This window comes from Sinocyclocheilus grahami, unplaced genomic scaffold (assembly GCF_001515645.1).
Source record: "Sinocyclocheilus grahami isolate Dianchi unplaced genomic scaffold, SAMN03320097.WGS_v1.1 scaffold76.1, whole genome shotgun sequence".
Taxonomy (NCBI): Eukaryota; Metazoa; Chordata; class Actinopteri; order Cypriniformes; family Cyprinidae; genus Sinocyclocheilus; species Sinocyclocheilus grahami.
In genome coordinates, this window is record NW_015505255.1 from 2,493,255 (window position 1) to 2,509,980 (window position 16,726).

Here is a 16,726-nt window from a genome sequence, read left to right on the forward strand (position 1 = left end):
ATATGCACACGCTCTTAAATATTAATAACTGCTTGTACTTAACTTTGTAACTAAGTCTCTTGACCTGCTGTCAATGATGTGGCACGATTGTAATCTTAATCCGTTTAATTTCCAAAGTGAAGGGCAAGTTTTAAAGGCATTGTGTGTTAAGGATCCTCAAAGGCAAATGGTTTCGTTTCAAGAGAGCAACCATGCATTTGTTTTACTTTTGTTCTTCATGATTCTCAGTTAATCATTTTATTCCATTTAATCATATGTATAGTAATTTATGCCATTTATATTTTCATTGATTAGTCATAACTAATATTTGCTGCTCTTCCCCCCCCCCCCTGTTCAGAAAGGCTGTTTGTCTTCATGAATAAGATTTCACAAGATTTGTGGTGTGTAACACTACTTGTTGCAAAGAAAAAAATAACTAACAATTCTTCTCTTCCGTGTTACTGTCTGCCGCCATTCACGAGAGTACCACAATGCATTTGTTGAATAAAGTCATTATTTGTGTTTTCTTTGCGCACAAAGTATTCTCGTAGCTTTATAAAATTATAGTTGAACCACTGATGTCACATGGACTATTTTAATTATGTCCTTACTACTTTTCTGGGCCTTGAACGTGGTAGTAACATTGTCTATGGAGAGTCAGAAAGCTCTGATTTTATCAAAAAATGAAAGATGAATGAAGGTCTTACGGGTTTGGAACGACTTGAGGGTGAGTAATTAATGACAGTTTTAATTTTTGGGTCAACTATTCCTTTAAGAATAAAACTGCCATTTTCAATAATTTTCAGTTGCTAATATGTATGTTCAAAATACTTTTTCTTAAAAGTCTTGAAAGGCATGTTCTTGCAATTCACCACATAACTTATTAAAATAAAGATAACCTCCAACTTGTCTTAAGTACCCAAAATTAAGATGTTGAACAAATTTATTGGGTGTCCCCCCAAATAAAGTTCCAAATGGAAGTATAATTCACATTAAATGTATCATATAGGAAAATAAAATGAGGGTAAGATTTACAGCATAAAGTTTTAAATTGGTTGTATTAGACATGGCAACCTCATCAGTAGAATAGTATACAATCAGACACCAACTGTCACTTTATTCTTAAGAAAATATAGAAACTTCTTAACATTTTTTCAAGAATTGCACTTTTGAACATTTTTATGAATTCCTAAGAATTTATCTGGAGAACCTTCTTTTTAAGATGTTCATGGATCCAGTCTCCGATTCTTCACTGACTAGCACCTTAGTGAATGTTGGTGTGGATGAGCTGACCAGTACACTGTATATTGTCATACTGATATAATATTTCATAACTATACCGTAACAATGTGCTGATTGTGTCTTTAATGCATGGAAATACCACTGTAGTTTAAATTCAGACAATTTTACCCAACTGTTTGCATCTTTTGCACAATGATACATTCAGCACTGTTCTGAGATTATGAACTTCAAAAGCATACAAACCATGGTTTTCAAGAGCCGTAGTGCATTTTATACATTTGGGTTTCTGTTAATTACAAGGTGAAAGGCAATAACATGCAAAACGGTCCTTAGCAGCAAAACATTCCCCACTAAAACCATTGATTTGGACATGACTTCAAGAAATTGGAAAAAATAAAATGAAATAAAAATCATGAACAGCAGGTGACCCTAAAAGGCAAGCACCTTAATTTACATATACAATTGATCCATTTCAAAAGCAAAATAAAAAAGCCTGTTCCCACATAAAATGGCTACTTCATCTCTTCAAGTGAATTAAGATCACCTTAAATATCAATGACAGATGAACAAACCACATCAGAAATAAACTGTAGAAAGCTATAATATAAATACAATAAATAGTTTGATCAGTGCTCACAGGGACAGTTCAGTATTCAGCGCCCTGGAGAAATGTTTCGTGCCCGACCGGCGTCTGCCCGCATGCCCTCAAGTGTCTGTGGCACCAGAACGCAGAGCTTTTGAGGAGTTTAACCACAGCCATGGCACACCTCGCTCCTTCCTTCATTATCTCAGTTTTCCCTCCTTTTTTGTCCTTCTGTGTCTAACAAGTCTGCGCCCCTCATTAAAGGCAGAAGAGGTTAGATCTTAGCCACGTAGTTGTTTGGGAAAAGGCCTTGTTTACCTCTCAGCCTCCCTGTCCACCATCCAGAGGCATCTAGACATAATGGACAGATATCAAAATGAAATGATCATGGACAGATATCAAAAATACATTCTGCCACAATAAAAAAAACTTTTACTGTATATTATGTAAAACAAGCATTTTGTACCCTCTCACCTTCCTTAATGATGTCAATAATGTCGTCTGCGTTGAAACTTAGCTCATCTGTGTCTTGGGCGTCGTAGGCATAAAGAGCTTTACACTGAGGCACCTGGGGCTTCGGCTTGGGGGTTGGTTTGGGACGGCCACCTCCTGGAGTGGGCCTGTTTGTTGACTGTCTGTGGGCCCTTGGAAAAAAGAATCACAGAGGACATTAACTGATGGAGTTACATGTGACATTTCTAACACTGCAGCAACCACAGGAACATGCTTCTACAAGTGAAGGTAGTCAACTAGGCTTGCTGTGAGAGGGTTAGCTGTCTGATTTTGTGGTGTTAGTTCATGTGTTCCCCACTAGGTGGCGACAGATTCACATTTATGATAGTGGCACTGTCAGTCTGAACTAGTCTTCATTTCCAAATAGACTTCATTCAGTTGATCCTCCACCTCACTTTTAAGCCCAGAATTGTTTGTTTTTTTCCAGCTGTTGCGACGAAGGGCCATTTGTTAGCCCTTCAGCCTTCATGATGCGTCTGAGCCGACCCGCATCATGACTACAACAGAGAAAATGTTAGAAAATGCCCAACCCAAAGTCCTTAACCTTGTTGAGGCTCAAGGAAAAACCAGTCTCTCATATATATTCACAATCTGAGGTCTATTCAGTAACATACACTACCATTCAAAAGTTTGATGCCAGTAATTTTTTTACAATTCTTTTTAAATACTTTTATTCAGCAAGGACACATTAATTTGAGCACAAGTGACAGTAAATACTCGCATTGTTACACAGACATTTTATTTCAAACAAATGCCGCTCTTTTATCATGGTTTCCACAAAAAATATGAAGCTTCAAAATTATTTTCAATACTGATAATAATAATAATAAATGTTTCTAGAACATCAAATATCTGTCATGTGACACTGAAGAGTGGAGTAATGGCCATCACAGGAATAAATAACATTTGAAAATATTTTCAAAAAGAAAACAGTTGTTCTAAACTGTAATAATATGTCACAATATGGCTGTTTTTATTTGATTTTTGATCAAATAAATGCAGCATTGGAGAGCGCATTCAAAATATTACCGCAGCAGCTAAACTTTTGAACAGTAGTGTAAAACAAACTTTAATCTATAAAATGTGATAAGGAAATGGAAAAACAAAACAAGACTGAGAGGATGCGATGGCGTCTTTGAAGTTGGGCATCTCTGGGGTTGATCTATCGCTATTCAAATGAACCACAACCACTGCCACCTAACAGAAACTACACACATGCTCAGACTCACATTCCTCCATTGTCAGACGGTTGTCGATTTCTGCTATGGTAAAGAGATACATGCATGTTACTTTCAAATGCAGATCACTATTTTGTTTGCATGGATAAAGTCTGGTAGTTGAGCTCCAGCTATGCGTCTAGCAATCAGACTAATGTTTATCTTATCTTCAGTAAAATGTTTGTTGTTAGCTATATAATTTCAAGTGTGTGTGTATGTATACGCTGCATGCTCTCACCCTGCGGCCCCTTGGTCTGGTACTTTGAGGAAATCCAGGTTGGTTTGCTGGGGTGCCTGTCTGTTGCCTCTGTCCTTGAGCTGACTGATATTAGTAGGCAAGAAGGGATGGGCCGTGTTTCCAGATATCGGCTTCTGATTGCTGTGATGTTGCGAGTTTCTCTGATTGGCCGCGTGATTTGCATTCTTCAGCCCTCCGTTCTGGTGAGCAATTGCTGAGGAACATACAAGCTTAAGATCTCCTGAACAAATGCATATTGACTGAGATAATGAGAAGATTAGGAAAGTAATGTACCTGGAGGCCCGGGTGCGACTCGTGTTGGGGTGTGGTGGTGTGTCCTGGACATGTTGGGACGGCTTTGAGTGACACCCTGCTTAGTAGGACCTGAATGATTGAATTTGGGTGTATGAGGTCTTGCATGGATGACGAATAGCACTGAATGACACACAACACGAGTGATCACTCACGTGAGTTTTTGGGCAAACCCGGTCCAATGCTGACCTGCAGCATTTTATTTGAGGGTCGCAGCACAGCTACGTCCCCTTGACCTTGGATGAACTGCACCTGTCTGGACCCTCCGGCATTCCAGGGTCCCCATCCTTCTTTCTTCAATTTCATTTCCAGCCTGCAGGTCCAGTCATTCATTAGTGCAGAGTGGCCACAAGAAGTATTTGGACACTTCAGCTATTTAGAAATGCTTGAATGTCATTGCATTAAATAATAAAATATAAATTTTGTTTATTAAAATATTGATAATTGAAAAAATATAATAGTTAAGAAACAACTGAAACAAAACCAAATAATAATTTAGAAATGAAACATTTACACTACCACTCAAAAGTTTGGAGTCAGTAAGGCTGAATTAAATTGATTTAATTGAGTGACAGCAAAGGCATTTATAATGTAACAAAAGATTTCCATAAATGCTGTTCTTTTGAATTTTCCATTCATCAAAGAAATGTGAAAATTCAGCTCTGCCATCACAGGAATAAAAATAGAAAATGGTTCATTTAAATTGTACTATTTTTTCCAAAATATTACTGTTTTGACTGCATTTTTGATCAAATACATACAGCCTCGATAAACAAAAGATACTTTTTTTTTCAAAAACAAAAGGGAATTTAGACACTTTTAGTCCAAATCTACAAAAAAATCTTGTGTTTTAATCTTAATTTTTCATTAAGAATAAAGCCATGGCTTTGCTATAACTGTAGCTACGTTAAATATATTTCAACCTACGTGGTGCTAAATTTGAGAGGTAGTTTTTTCTGTGTTCTCTCTTCGTATCGGCGTGCCAGCAAACTGATGAACTCGGTTTTGAATACACACTCCAGCAGGCTGTCATACTCCTCCTCGTGCAGGATCATGAAGTCATCCTGCATTGTGCTGTATGGGAGACAAATGTCTTTTCAAGATCTGAAATATGCACATTTGTTCAGTCACTCAACATGAGACGGTCTTTTATTACAGGTTACACGTGTTGAGGTGCTTTTGGGGGTTTCCACAGACACAGAGGTTGTCGGGTCACCAAAAAAAAAATAAAAAAAAAATAAAGGCAAATGATACGGTGACTGTTGAAGTTTCCATGTCTGGGACACATGCAGAGATGCCCTGCTTCACCCAATAAACTTAAGTCCTTTCTAATGAGTTTTTTACAAGGTGTACTCTCCCTTCCCAGCAACACCTGGTTCACATTATTGACAACCCCCCACTCCAAAACGAGAATATAATGCAAGGTTGTGGGGGGCTGGTACCTCGTCCTTGGTCCTTACATGTTAGAGCTGTAATCTAGGTTATGTTCCTTTGAGAGAGTTCTGGATGTTTGATCCTTTCCAGCGAACACTAAAAGAACTATAAATGTTTTAAGAGACCGAAGCTTTGTATATCACAGACCTCGATTCAACATGTGTTAATAAGTAACACAGGGCAGATGATGGCTCTAACAACCAGACTGGACCTTTGATGTCTCTACGCCTATAATTCTGCAGATGGTTACGCAAAGCATTTTGGGACTCCATACAGGCTCTGTTTTACATATGGGAGGGAAGTTGCAGCACATTTGGCAGCCTCCTTGTGGCTCAATTTTTACAGTTCCTATTTAAATGATTGAAAATGCGTGCGGTTTCACCTCAAGTGCTAAATGAACTGACTGAGCTTGTGCACTGACGTACCTTAGAGAAACAGCCATTATCTTCTCTACGTCAATTTTGCGCTTTAGGACCTCTTTCACCATCCCTTTCTCTGGCCCCTGCTTCACCTTTTCTCTTCCAATCAGGTAGACAGATTTAGGGGTGAGGATCAGGTCTCTCTTGATGCTCTGAACAGATAAAAACACAGTTTTAGACACTCATACATACCTATAAATGTTGCATGTCATCTAGGCGAAATTTGACCTGCTTGCTAAGAAGTCAAAGACTGAATCTTGGTCACTGAGCCATAGAAGCTGTACTGGGCACAGCTGTGTGCTAATTTTGGTAACCTCACCTTAAACCGCCTGTCGAATTTGTTGACTTTGTCCGCAAAATCGATCTTCTCCCTTTTGCCCACAAATTGCCTGAGCTCGGGCCGATCATCCATACCTATGTAATCGCCCACAAAGTTCCTGTTCAAGCTGTGCCTTCTTCTCTCCTTCCTGTTCAGAAGCAGATCAGAGGCTGGAAGAGGATAAAATCAGTGTTCAGTGCTATTTTCAAAGCTTTAGTTCTTATGCCATGAACAAAAAATGAGACCTCAGAAGAGTATGCCTGAAAATAAATCCATGTGTGAGAAAACAAGAAAAATATAAGTAAATGTCATTTGTAAATCAAATTTTTTGAGCATCCAATTTCCAATCAAGCTGCGATTTTGATACAAGACCTGTGAAAATAATTAATTGTAAATTATATGTTATATAAAATAAAATTAGATGTTATATAAAATATAAAAGCTATAAAATTTGCAGAATAAATCATTTTATTGCAAAATGTAAAAAAAAAAAAATAATTAATTTCTATCAAATTTCCAATCTGAGATGTGGTGGAAATTACATTTGTTACAGGAAAAAAATACGGTTCTGGGAAATAAAAAGACAAGAATTCTGCTTGGTTTCATGTACACTCCAAAAGTTTGGAGTTGGTAAGAATTTTCACATTTTAGAAAAATCACCAATTCACCAAGGCTGCATTTATTTAATCAAAAATACAGTAAAAACAGTAATATTGAGAAATACAACTACAATTTAAAATAAATATTTTCTATTTTAACATATTTTAAAATAAAAAAAATATAATTTTCAGCAGCCATTATTCCAGTCTTCAATGTCACATGATCCATCACAATTTGATGCTCAAGAGACGTATTTATTTATTTATTCATTTATTTATTATTTGTAATAATACTTTTGAATGAAGGTGTACTTAGACTTTTAATAATAATACTTTTGAATGAACCCAAACTTTTAAACAAAGTTTATGTCCACAATTAGGCATTTTTAATAAATAAACAGAAAATTGAAAAAATAAAAAGTGTTTTTTTAAAGTGTTTTTATTCTAAAACTGGGCCAAAAGGGCACATAGCTGAATAAACACCCGAACATGATCAACCAGACAAGGTGGGAGTATTTTTGTCTTTTGTGTGTCTATTATTACTTTTAAATATAATGACAATAATTCCGCTTAAAGCAGCAGTTGAGGTCAGACTCCAAAGACATACGGGGAAAACCACTGAATTCCCCTTTTAACTGCGACACATTCTACCATTTTCTATTTTACCATGTATGTAAAATCTCAACCTCACTCAAACAAATCATCTGAGCGTTGAACTCACCCTCCTCTCTCATTTGAACATATTTCTTGCGTGCACAATATTTCCTCCAGGCCGTCTGAATGGTTCTGGCATAACCGTCGAATTTGCGCTCTCTTGTCTCCTCCAGCAGGAAGAGCTGAGAACAGAATATAATGCAGGTTGTTTAAAAGAATAAAAAAAAGGGCTCACAAATTCATCAGGTATCAGTTTGAATCAGCCAAACTAATTATGTGCTGAATTCAGACTGTTTTTGACTTAACGTCTAATAGTTCACATAACAATAGTGACTAGAGCTGTATAACCATGTCCATTACACTAAAGGTCATTCTTCATCGGAGCTGTATTTACCAGTCCCATTATGACACATAGTGGGTTCGGTCTGTCCTCGTCATACAGCAGTTTCTTCTCTTTTGATTTCAGTTTTCATATTTCTCTTTCTCAGTAAGCAGCTGTTCAAAGTGTCCTGTGGTCATCCTATAATGCTTTGAGCACTGCAGCTCCACTGTATGTCCTCAGAACACACTGTCACAGCTCTGCTGCACTGTAGACTAAACATCAGATCCTATCATTATCACAAAGGCCTGGCACTGACTCTCTCTCTCTCTCTCTCTCTCACACACACACACACACACAAACACACACACACACACACGCACACACAAACACAAACACACACACACACGGCTGGCACAGGATGAGAAATTATGAGCCAAGACAATGAAATCCTTCTTTGTCTCCCACCCCACACACAAACTAACACACATCCACAAACCTCCCATTGATAAACAGTCTAATGTTATGGCAAATAACTGACAAACAACACATTTATACTAATCATACCATTTTGTATGCGATTTGTATGAAAGTAAACACTAAAATAAATAATTTCATATGCCCAAATATACTGTGCATCCCTACTTACAATAATCTGTCCAGCATGTGCATGCCATTCAAAGGTTTGAGGACAGTATATATGCATATTTTGAGAAAATGAAACCCTTTAATACTTATATTTAGTAATAATGCATTAAATTGATCAAAAGTGAATTTTGTACATTTATAGTGTTTACAAAAGATGTCTATTTCAAATAAATGCTTTCAAATAAACTGTTCATCAAAGAATCCTGAAAAAAAGTATCATGGTTTCCAAAAAAAACATTTTGATTGTTAAAAATAAGCTTTGTCATCACAGGAATAAATTATATTTTAAAATATATTCAAATATAAAACAGCTATGTTTAATAGCGACTTAATATAACAATATTTCAAAATATTACAGATTTACTTAAATAAAAATTTTGATCAAATAAAGCCTGGGTGAGGATAAGGTTTTTTTTTTTTTTTCTCAAAAGCATTAAAAAAAATCTTACCGACCCCAAAACCTTTGAAGCAATAATGTATATCAAAATAAGGACCACAATGCAAATAATTTGTTTTTCTCCTTTCTCCTAATTCTGTGCTAAAATCTGGCCAAGACATTTTTTGACAGTGTTGGTGAGATTTATCCTATCAGACCGTTAGGATGTCTCATGCAAACACTGTAAGACTTCATCAGCTCTCAGAAGGATCAAAGAGTTCATTTTGGCAAAGCGACTACTACATGCATGAACTCGCTCTCTCGCTCTCATTCTCACTAAAGAAATTCTTGTAGTCATGAACTAATTACTCTATGTCAGCACCTTATCTCGGAAGGAGTTTTGTTTTGAGAGGCTGGGCAGCTCAAATCTGGGCTCTCCCGTATTTAATATTACACACACACAGAGAAAAGGCCATATTTGAACACCTATATACCAAAGTCACACATCTCTGGATAATCTGCTGCATTCATGCCGAGCCACAGAGCCTTATTCTGTGGGTCTATGTATACGTGTGTACATCTAAATGTCAACAGTGAGATCACAGCACATCCACAAGCAGTGCTTTCATAAGCAATCCAAAAAAAAAAGTGCAGTGGAAAAAGCAAAGCTGTCTTGGACATAACAGAAGCAGCTTTACCACAGCACTGCAGTTGTGTATCAGATCCAGAGTAATGTTGACCTAACAGTGCTGACGTGGGACCAGCCCAGTGTCTCTCCTCCTTTCTTGCTGACTGCCCACTATTCATCACCACTATGAGCTGAGCTGATGTCTGCGAGACAAAGGCTGACTTTTACACTTCACCAATCTCCTGCCATTACAGTACAACGGAAATATTAAATCTAGACCAAAGCAAGAAGCAATGTTCTACATGCTGCAGTTTTTCCCAGCTGTTGCTGGTGTATCTTGTCGTACACCACTCGTTTTAAAAAATATGTTTTTCAAAACGTTTATCTGAGTGAATTTTGTAGAACAGTCTGAAAGTATATGAGCACTGATGCATTTTAAAATGTATCAGCATGACTGTGTTATAACAAAATATTAAAAAAGTGGCATTTACACTACTGTTTGGGGTCAGTAAGACTTGTTAAAAGAGAATACTATTTGTATTCAGCAAGGACAAATTAAATTGATCAAAAGTGACAGTAAAGGCATTGATAATGTAATGTATAATGTAAACTGCATGAAAATAATGAAAGCAAAATACATTTTAAAATATATATTAACTAGAAAACAGTTACTGTTCATTGTAATAATATTTCACAACATGACTGTTTTTTACCGTATTTTTGACCAAATAAATGCAGCTAGGGTGAGCAAATGAGACTTCTTTAAACCCCAACATTTTGAACAGTAGTTTATTTGAAAGAAAAATGGCACAATCACAATTTTCAAGTAAAACTTTAAGAAAAAAAGAGGTTTGGTTTTAAATGATAAAACTTTGGTTCAATAAACTGTTCAATATTGAGACAAAAAGGATGTGGACACTTTCTGATGTCAAACCTAAGGTATGGTCACATTAGACTGTGTTCCATTCACTTTCATTCATATGTATATGTGAATATGGGAGAGCTGGAATGCAAACAAGGTTCACATTCTAACGTTTGGTGAATTCTGTCAAGTGAAGTCTTAAAGTGAAAAGACGTTTGACTAACTGAGGAACAAAATGTGAAATTCTGACTCTTCAAAGTGTAGCAGATGTTTTATGATAACTTTACATTTATTAAAACAGACTTGGGTATCATATTTTGTTGCTGAAAGATTTCAATTGAAGTTGTCCAACCTTGTCAGGTCTTACCGACTCAGGAGCTTTGATGAAGATTTTGGTATGTCCGAGCTGATACTGGTCTTGGTCCATGTTTACGGCGCGCAGGAGATGCAGCACACCCTGCTTCTCATCCCCACGCCACGTCGGCCATGACTCCTTCGTCAAAATGGCATACCTGAGAGAGATCATCATTTGGAAAATGATATCATATATTTGAGTAAAGTATGCATTTTTTATTCATGTAACAGTACAAAGTGCTTAGTTGAAAGTCTTCTGAAGTCGAGTCCTGTGTAAATAAACTATGAAGTGTGTGTGCGCAAGATAAACACTGGCAGGGTGGAGTAAAAAAGTAACTTTAAAACCAATAAGGCATTTAATATTAAAACACCAAAGGATGATTCAGGTTTTATGTAAAAAGTTAATAACCCAATGAAGCATGCAAAATAATTGGTGTCATAATGGAGGAATTACACACTTAAACTAACACAATGACGTTTGATCACCGCACACTGATATGAAGAATGCACAAAGGAAAATGCCCAACAAAAGTTGAACCAAAATTCATCAACATGAAAGTGCCATAACATACACTTGCAACCCTAAGATCTCTCTTCCTTCTCTTTCTGAAGCTCTTTCTTGTGAAAGTGTGGTGTCTTCTCACTGCATGACGAAATTGTAATGCCAGAAGTGACCATATGCTCTCATTCCATGATGTTCTATGAAGAGCTTCCTGTCAGGCTTTGAGGATGAATTTGAAACTGTCTTTACCTGTTCAAAAACTTGCGGAAGATTCTTCTGTAGGCATAGCCGGCACGCCTTACTCTTATATTCTCCTTCAGACCCAGATACTCAACCTGGTGCTTCACTCTAGAGAGAGAGAGAGAGACAGATTGAAAGGAAGCGAGGAAGGAAGGAAGGTTAATATTTACAGCAACAACTCAGAAAGCCCCTTTACAGAAATTCTTCTCAGCCTGTTGCAATTTTATAAACAAATAAGGCATTTCTGGTAGTTTCTCCATCAGTCTTTCCAAAATAAATGACTAAATAAATGCAAATCTTTTGGACACACATCCTGAGAATGAAATTGAGTGCTAATTATACTGCCTAACGTGAACAATGCTCACAAACCCTCATAACAGGAAGACCATTAGAGTCTGAACAATACATGCACCGGATCAGAACATTTCATTCCACCTTTCATTCCAAAAACACTGTGGTAAAAGAGGAAAAAGGCAGGAAAAGTAAGCAAACAAACAAAAAAAAGGTGAAAGAACTGTCGGGACAAAGGACACCCATGCTGAGAAATAAAATTAGAATCCTTTTATTGCTACTTTCCTTTCTAGTTTTCCATTTTGATTTACACTACCCTTCAAAAATTTAGTATTTTAGCATTTTAAAAAAATAAATTAATACTTGAATTCATCAAGGATACATTAAATTGATCAAAAACAGTGAATACATTTACAACGTTGCAAAAGATTTAAATTTTTTCAAATAATTGCTGTTCAAATCAAAGAATTCAGAAAAAAAAAGTTTTTCACAAAAATGTTAAGCAGCAAACTGTTTTAATAACTATAAATGATTCTTGAGCAACACTTCAGCATACTTGAATGATTTTTGAAAGATCATGTGACACTGGAGACTAGAGTAATGCTTAGATTTTTCTGTTAAAATGTTTCTCTGCGATTTTCCCCCGGAAATGTTAAAACTTATGAAAGACAAGCTCAGATGCCGCATTAAAGGCAGAAGCTACTTAGTGAGGATGTTTTGCTCTCAAAGCATTGCTTTTTTTTTGCTTTAACATTAATAATGGCCACTTTCACAAAATGTATTACTTTAATAATAATGCTAATCAATAGTCCCATTAATAATGTTCAGGAAGTAAGAATTCAACTTTGCCATGACCGTGGACTCTCACCTGCTCTCCTCCCAGTCTTTAGGTTTCTTGGTCTCATTGGGTTTGATACAGCGTATGTAGTGAGGTGTACATTTCATCAGGGTGCTCACCAGATCGTTGGCTTGTTTCTGTCATTACAAAGAAAAAGAGGATGTAAAAGAGCTAAAACATCTTACAGAGTTACACACATACAGTCTACATTGATGGCCAGACAACCGGAATATGTGAAAAGTGGTTATCAGTGTAGTATATGAGTAGAAACAGATAGAATCTACAGAGGTTCAGAGACCTGCAAAGAACCTGCAACCTCAACTCACCTTGATTTTACTTCCTGCAGTAGTGGGTCTGCCTTTTTTCTCAGCATTGAGGTTTTCTGGGAACAGGGCACGGATGAAAGGTCTAATAAAAAGAATCAAACCAGAAAGGAATGATTTGGAGTTGGCAGAAAGAGAGAAGAATACTGCAGAAGAAATACAGAGTTTAACAGACAGGAATGTTTTGAATCGTGTCTCTCTGCTGCAGACAGGGTCACTTGAATTCCTCCGAGCCACAGTGCACATTGTTTTGGAGATCATCATCACTGGGACAGTCTGAATACCTGTGGTGTTTTATCTGTGGTGCTCACGATCCATTTGCCTCACTAGATTTTACTAAGATTTAGCATACAGCAGTAAATATATTGCTATTGCTAATATATATTATTGGTTTCCTTGTAGTATCTGTACAGTATTTTAATATTCATAAAATCTCACTGTATGCTCAAGTGTGCTCTTTGAGCAAATTTTGTACCAAATGCCAGTTGGTTATATAACAACAACAAAAACTACTCTTATTAAGGTGTTTGGGACATTAAAAGAATGTTCTTGGCTCAAATAATAAGTTACGTCCTCTCTGCAGTATCTGTAACACATTACAGGTTTAAATGTTAAAAGTTATGTCATCTTAAATAGAAAGCTTTCACATAAGCATGCATTGTTATTAAACCTCTTCATAGGGTTAACTGTCAGGGAGTGGAGATGCAGGGCTACGTCTGTGCAGATAGACAAGAAGCCCTGCTTCGTCACTGAATTCAAGATTTCTCTTTCTTCTGTTCTGTGTATAGGACCTGCTGGCTGGTGCAAAGGAAGTTCCCCTGCAAACTCTGTATGTGTGTGTGTGTGTGTGTGTGCGGTGCAGATATATATGCATGACACCACGTGTCTGAATGCAGTCTGAAAGCGGACCCCCAGAAGGCTTCACAAAGGGCTGCGGGAGGACACGGCTTGCACAGATGGCTATTGGGGCCCAAAAGAGGCCCAGGAGCACATAAGGCACGCTCTACAAGTCCTACTCCCTTGAGAGACAGAGGGGCTTTTTGGACTCAGAAACAATGATAATCTCCTGCACACTTGTATTGTGGGCCCTTCAGCTGGCCTGATTATATCCATGATTTACATATATTAAGGCAGAAGGCTTCACAAAGGGCTGCGGGAGGACACGGCTTGCACAGATGGCTATTGGGGCCCAAAAGAGGCCCAGGAGCACATAAGAGCGACAGGCACGCTCTACAAGTCCTACTCCCTTGAGAGACAGAGGGGCTTTTTGGACTCAGAAACAATGATAATCTCCTGCACACTTGTATTGTGGGCCCTTCAGCTGGCCTGATTATATCCATGATTTACATATATTAAGATCTTCAAGCGCTCTGAGAGTCTGTTGGATGAGATCACAGACTGGCTGTTTTTTTAGGATGGAGGAGTGACACTTACATTTCACTGCTCTGCATTAGCTCGATCAGGTCAGTGAACAGCACATCCCTGTTCCTCTCACAGAAACCCTCTGCATCATAAGACACCTGGAGAGACAAGTAACAGCTCAGTTAAACAGTAGTGTGTTCTGGACAGGGTTAGAAACACAAGTCATTCTTTGAGCCACAGTTGAGCCAATAGATGCTCAGATCAATGTCAGCTCAACCAACCAACTACTTACATTTACGTACTTACAGTCTTTGTATATACAAGTGGGAAAGTAGAGAGTTTTTAAACCTCATAAATGACTGACTAAATGAATAAATAAATATTCTAGGACTGATATTTCATTTTGATCTGGACCTTGCTTTTATATTTATTATAATTATTTACACTTTACAGTTGTATAATTTCAAAATATGCATCCCACAAATGCATTCATATTTTTTACAAATCATTTGGAGACAAAATCTTCGCCATTGTAATTTTATTGATTATTCTTATTATTTCCTTTTAATTTTCTCTTCCATTTTGTATAATTTTTTGGTTAGGGTATTATTTGGGCTCTTTTGGCTTTTTATTGTTTTTACCCATTTTTAAATTGTATTTATTTATTTACTTATGTATTTGCAGTAAATGCTAGAAGACACATATGTTTTTTTTAAATCATGGGTTTTCCTTTGTCAGTAGAACATGCTTATTTTAAATCTAATGTTGCAGGATGTGGAGGGCTCCCCCTGCCTCCCCTCAGAGCACGCCTCATTGAACACAGGGTATGTGGATGGTGCCACACATACTGAACTACCTCAAGGCAACAAAGTGTAAACGAGAGACTGAGAGGGAGGTGGAAAGAAAGACACAAAGTGCTAAAAAAAAAAAGTAGAAGAAAATTCGGTGAGAAAAAAGGTAAAGAAAATGATTTAACAACACTGCAGAGGAGTGCGGGGAGGTGGGTAAATACCTTGCCAGCGTAATGGTGAATGATGAAGCCCTGGTTCCAGCTGTTAAAGTGCTCGTGATTGTTGATCTGCATTCGGAGCTTCTGCAGCATCGTTTGATCTGCACCCTCACCCTTCGCATGCATAGTAGCACACACATCGTCCAGTATACTCATGATGCCTGGAGGATTCTGGGAAAGGACACAAAATGAAAGTGAGATTCATTCATATTGTAAAATGCATTCCTATTTTTCAAATTCATTTGGACGCATCCTATTAGCCTCCTTAATAATTGTATTGAATTATTATTATTTTATTTTTCTATTTATTTTGGTAAGTGTTTTATTTTGTCTCTTGTTGATTGTTACTGTTTGTACCCGTCTTATTCATTTATTTATTCACTTTATTCATTTATTTATTTATTCTTTCATTCTTTTTTTTTAAATGTTTCATATTCTGACCTGTGAAGCATTTTGATCTGTATTTTAAGTATGAAACTTGACATAAAAAAAAATCTTTACTAGTCGTAGTAATAAAAGTAGTACACACTTACGTAGTATAGTTTATTTTTAAATAAGGTATAGCATGTTGCATTGCAGGACATCTACTTTTAAGTATTTAATTAGCCTCCTTAATAATTGTATTGAATTATTATTATTTTATTTTTCTATTTATTTTGGTAAGTGTTTTATTTTGGCTCTTGTTGATTGTTACTGTTTGTACCCGTCTTATTCATTTATTTATTCACTTTATTCATTTATTCTTTCATTCTTTTTTTTAAATGTTTCATATTCTGACCTGTGAAGCATTTTGATCTGTATTTTAAGTATGAAACTTGACATAAAAAAAAATCTTTACTAGTCGTAGTAATAAAAGTAGTACACACTTACGTAGTATAGTTTATTTTTAAATAAGGTATAGCATGTTGCATTGCAGGACATCTACTTTTAAGTATTTTACCCACATATTATAGTATATAAAACAAAGCGTCTGAAACCGTTTTAGCCCACATTCACAGCCTTTCAAGCTTTCAAGCTTAATCCAAAACTCAGGAAATGAATCATCATACATTAATCTGAATGAAAACACACTGTCAGACATCTCTCTTTATTCACAGAGTCCAACGAAAGGAAAACAGCTTGTAAATTTATCACAGACAACCATTAACTTTTAGCAGTGACACAAAGAAGCACTTTCTCACACGCTGTCACACCAACATGGATGGTTAAGGTTCTCCCTTGTTGTGAATTTCATGGCTCTGTGTGATAGTTTATTTTTAAATAAGGTATAGCATGTTGCATTGCAGGACATCTACTTTTAAGTATTTTACCCACATATTATAGTATATAAAACAAAGCGTCTGAAACCGTTTTAGCCCACATTCACAGCCTTTCAAGCTTAATCCAAAACTCAGGAAATGAATCATCATACATTAATCTGAATGAAAACACACTGTCAGACATCTCTCTTTATTCACAGAGTCCA

At 36.7% G+C, this 16,726-nt stretch overlaps 1 protein-coding gene across 1 annotated transcript in view; it reads right to left on the minus strand.

The window, feature by feature from the left end:
• Nucleotides 1–1,021: 1,021 nt before the first annotated feature.
• LOC107586028 (unconventional myosin-Ie-like) overlaps nt 1,022–16,726 on the minus strand; it is a 30,189-nt gene continuing 14,484 nt past the window's right edge. Inside the window, exons 10-25 of the mRNA XM_016273240.1 lie at nt 15,265–15,432; nt 14,325–14,410; nt 12,894–12,975; nt 12,598–12,704; nt 11,448–11,546; nt 10,710–10,854; nt 7,577–7,691; nt 6,257–6,426; nt 5,944–6,089; nt 5,012–5,158; nt 4,240–4,397; nt 4,067–4,156; nt 3,773–3,986; nt 3,547–3,579; nt 2,279–2,448; nt 1,022–2,155 (exon numbers count right to left, since the gene is read on the minus strand). Of these exons, the coding sequence (XP_016128726.1) occupies nt 2,079–2,155; nt 2,279–2,448; nt 3,547–3,579; nt 3,773–3,986; nt 4,067–4,156; nt 4,240–4,397; nt 5,012–5,158; nt 5,944–6,089; nt 6,257–6,426; nt 7,577–7,691; nt 10,710–10,854; nt 11,448–11,546; nt 12,598–12,704; nt 12,894–12,975; nt 14,325–14,410; nt 15,265–15,432 (2,007 nt within the window). The 3' untranslated portion in view covers nt 1,022–2,078. The remainder of the gene's footprint in view (nt 2,156–2,278; nt 2,449–3,546; nt 3,580–3,772; nt 3,987–4,066; nt 4,157–4,239; nt 4,398–5,011; nt 5,159–5,943; nt 6,090–6,256; nt 6,427–7,576; nt 7,692–10,709; nt 10,855–11,447; nt 11,547–12,597; nt 12,705–12,893; nt 12,976–14,324; nt 14,411–15,264; nt 15,433–16,726) is intronic.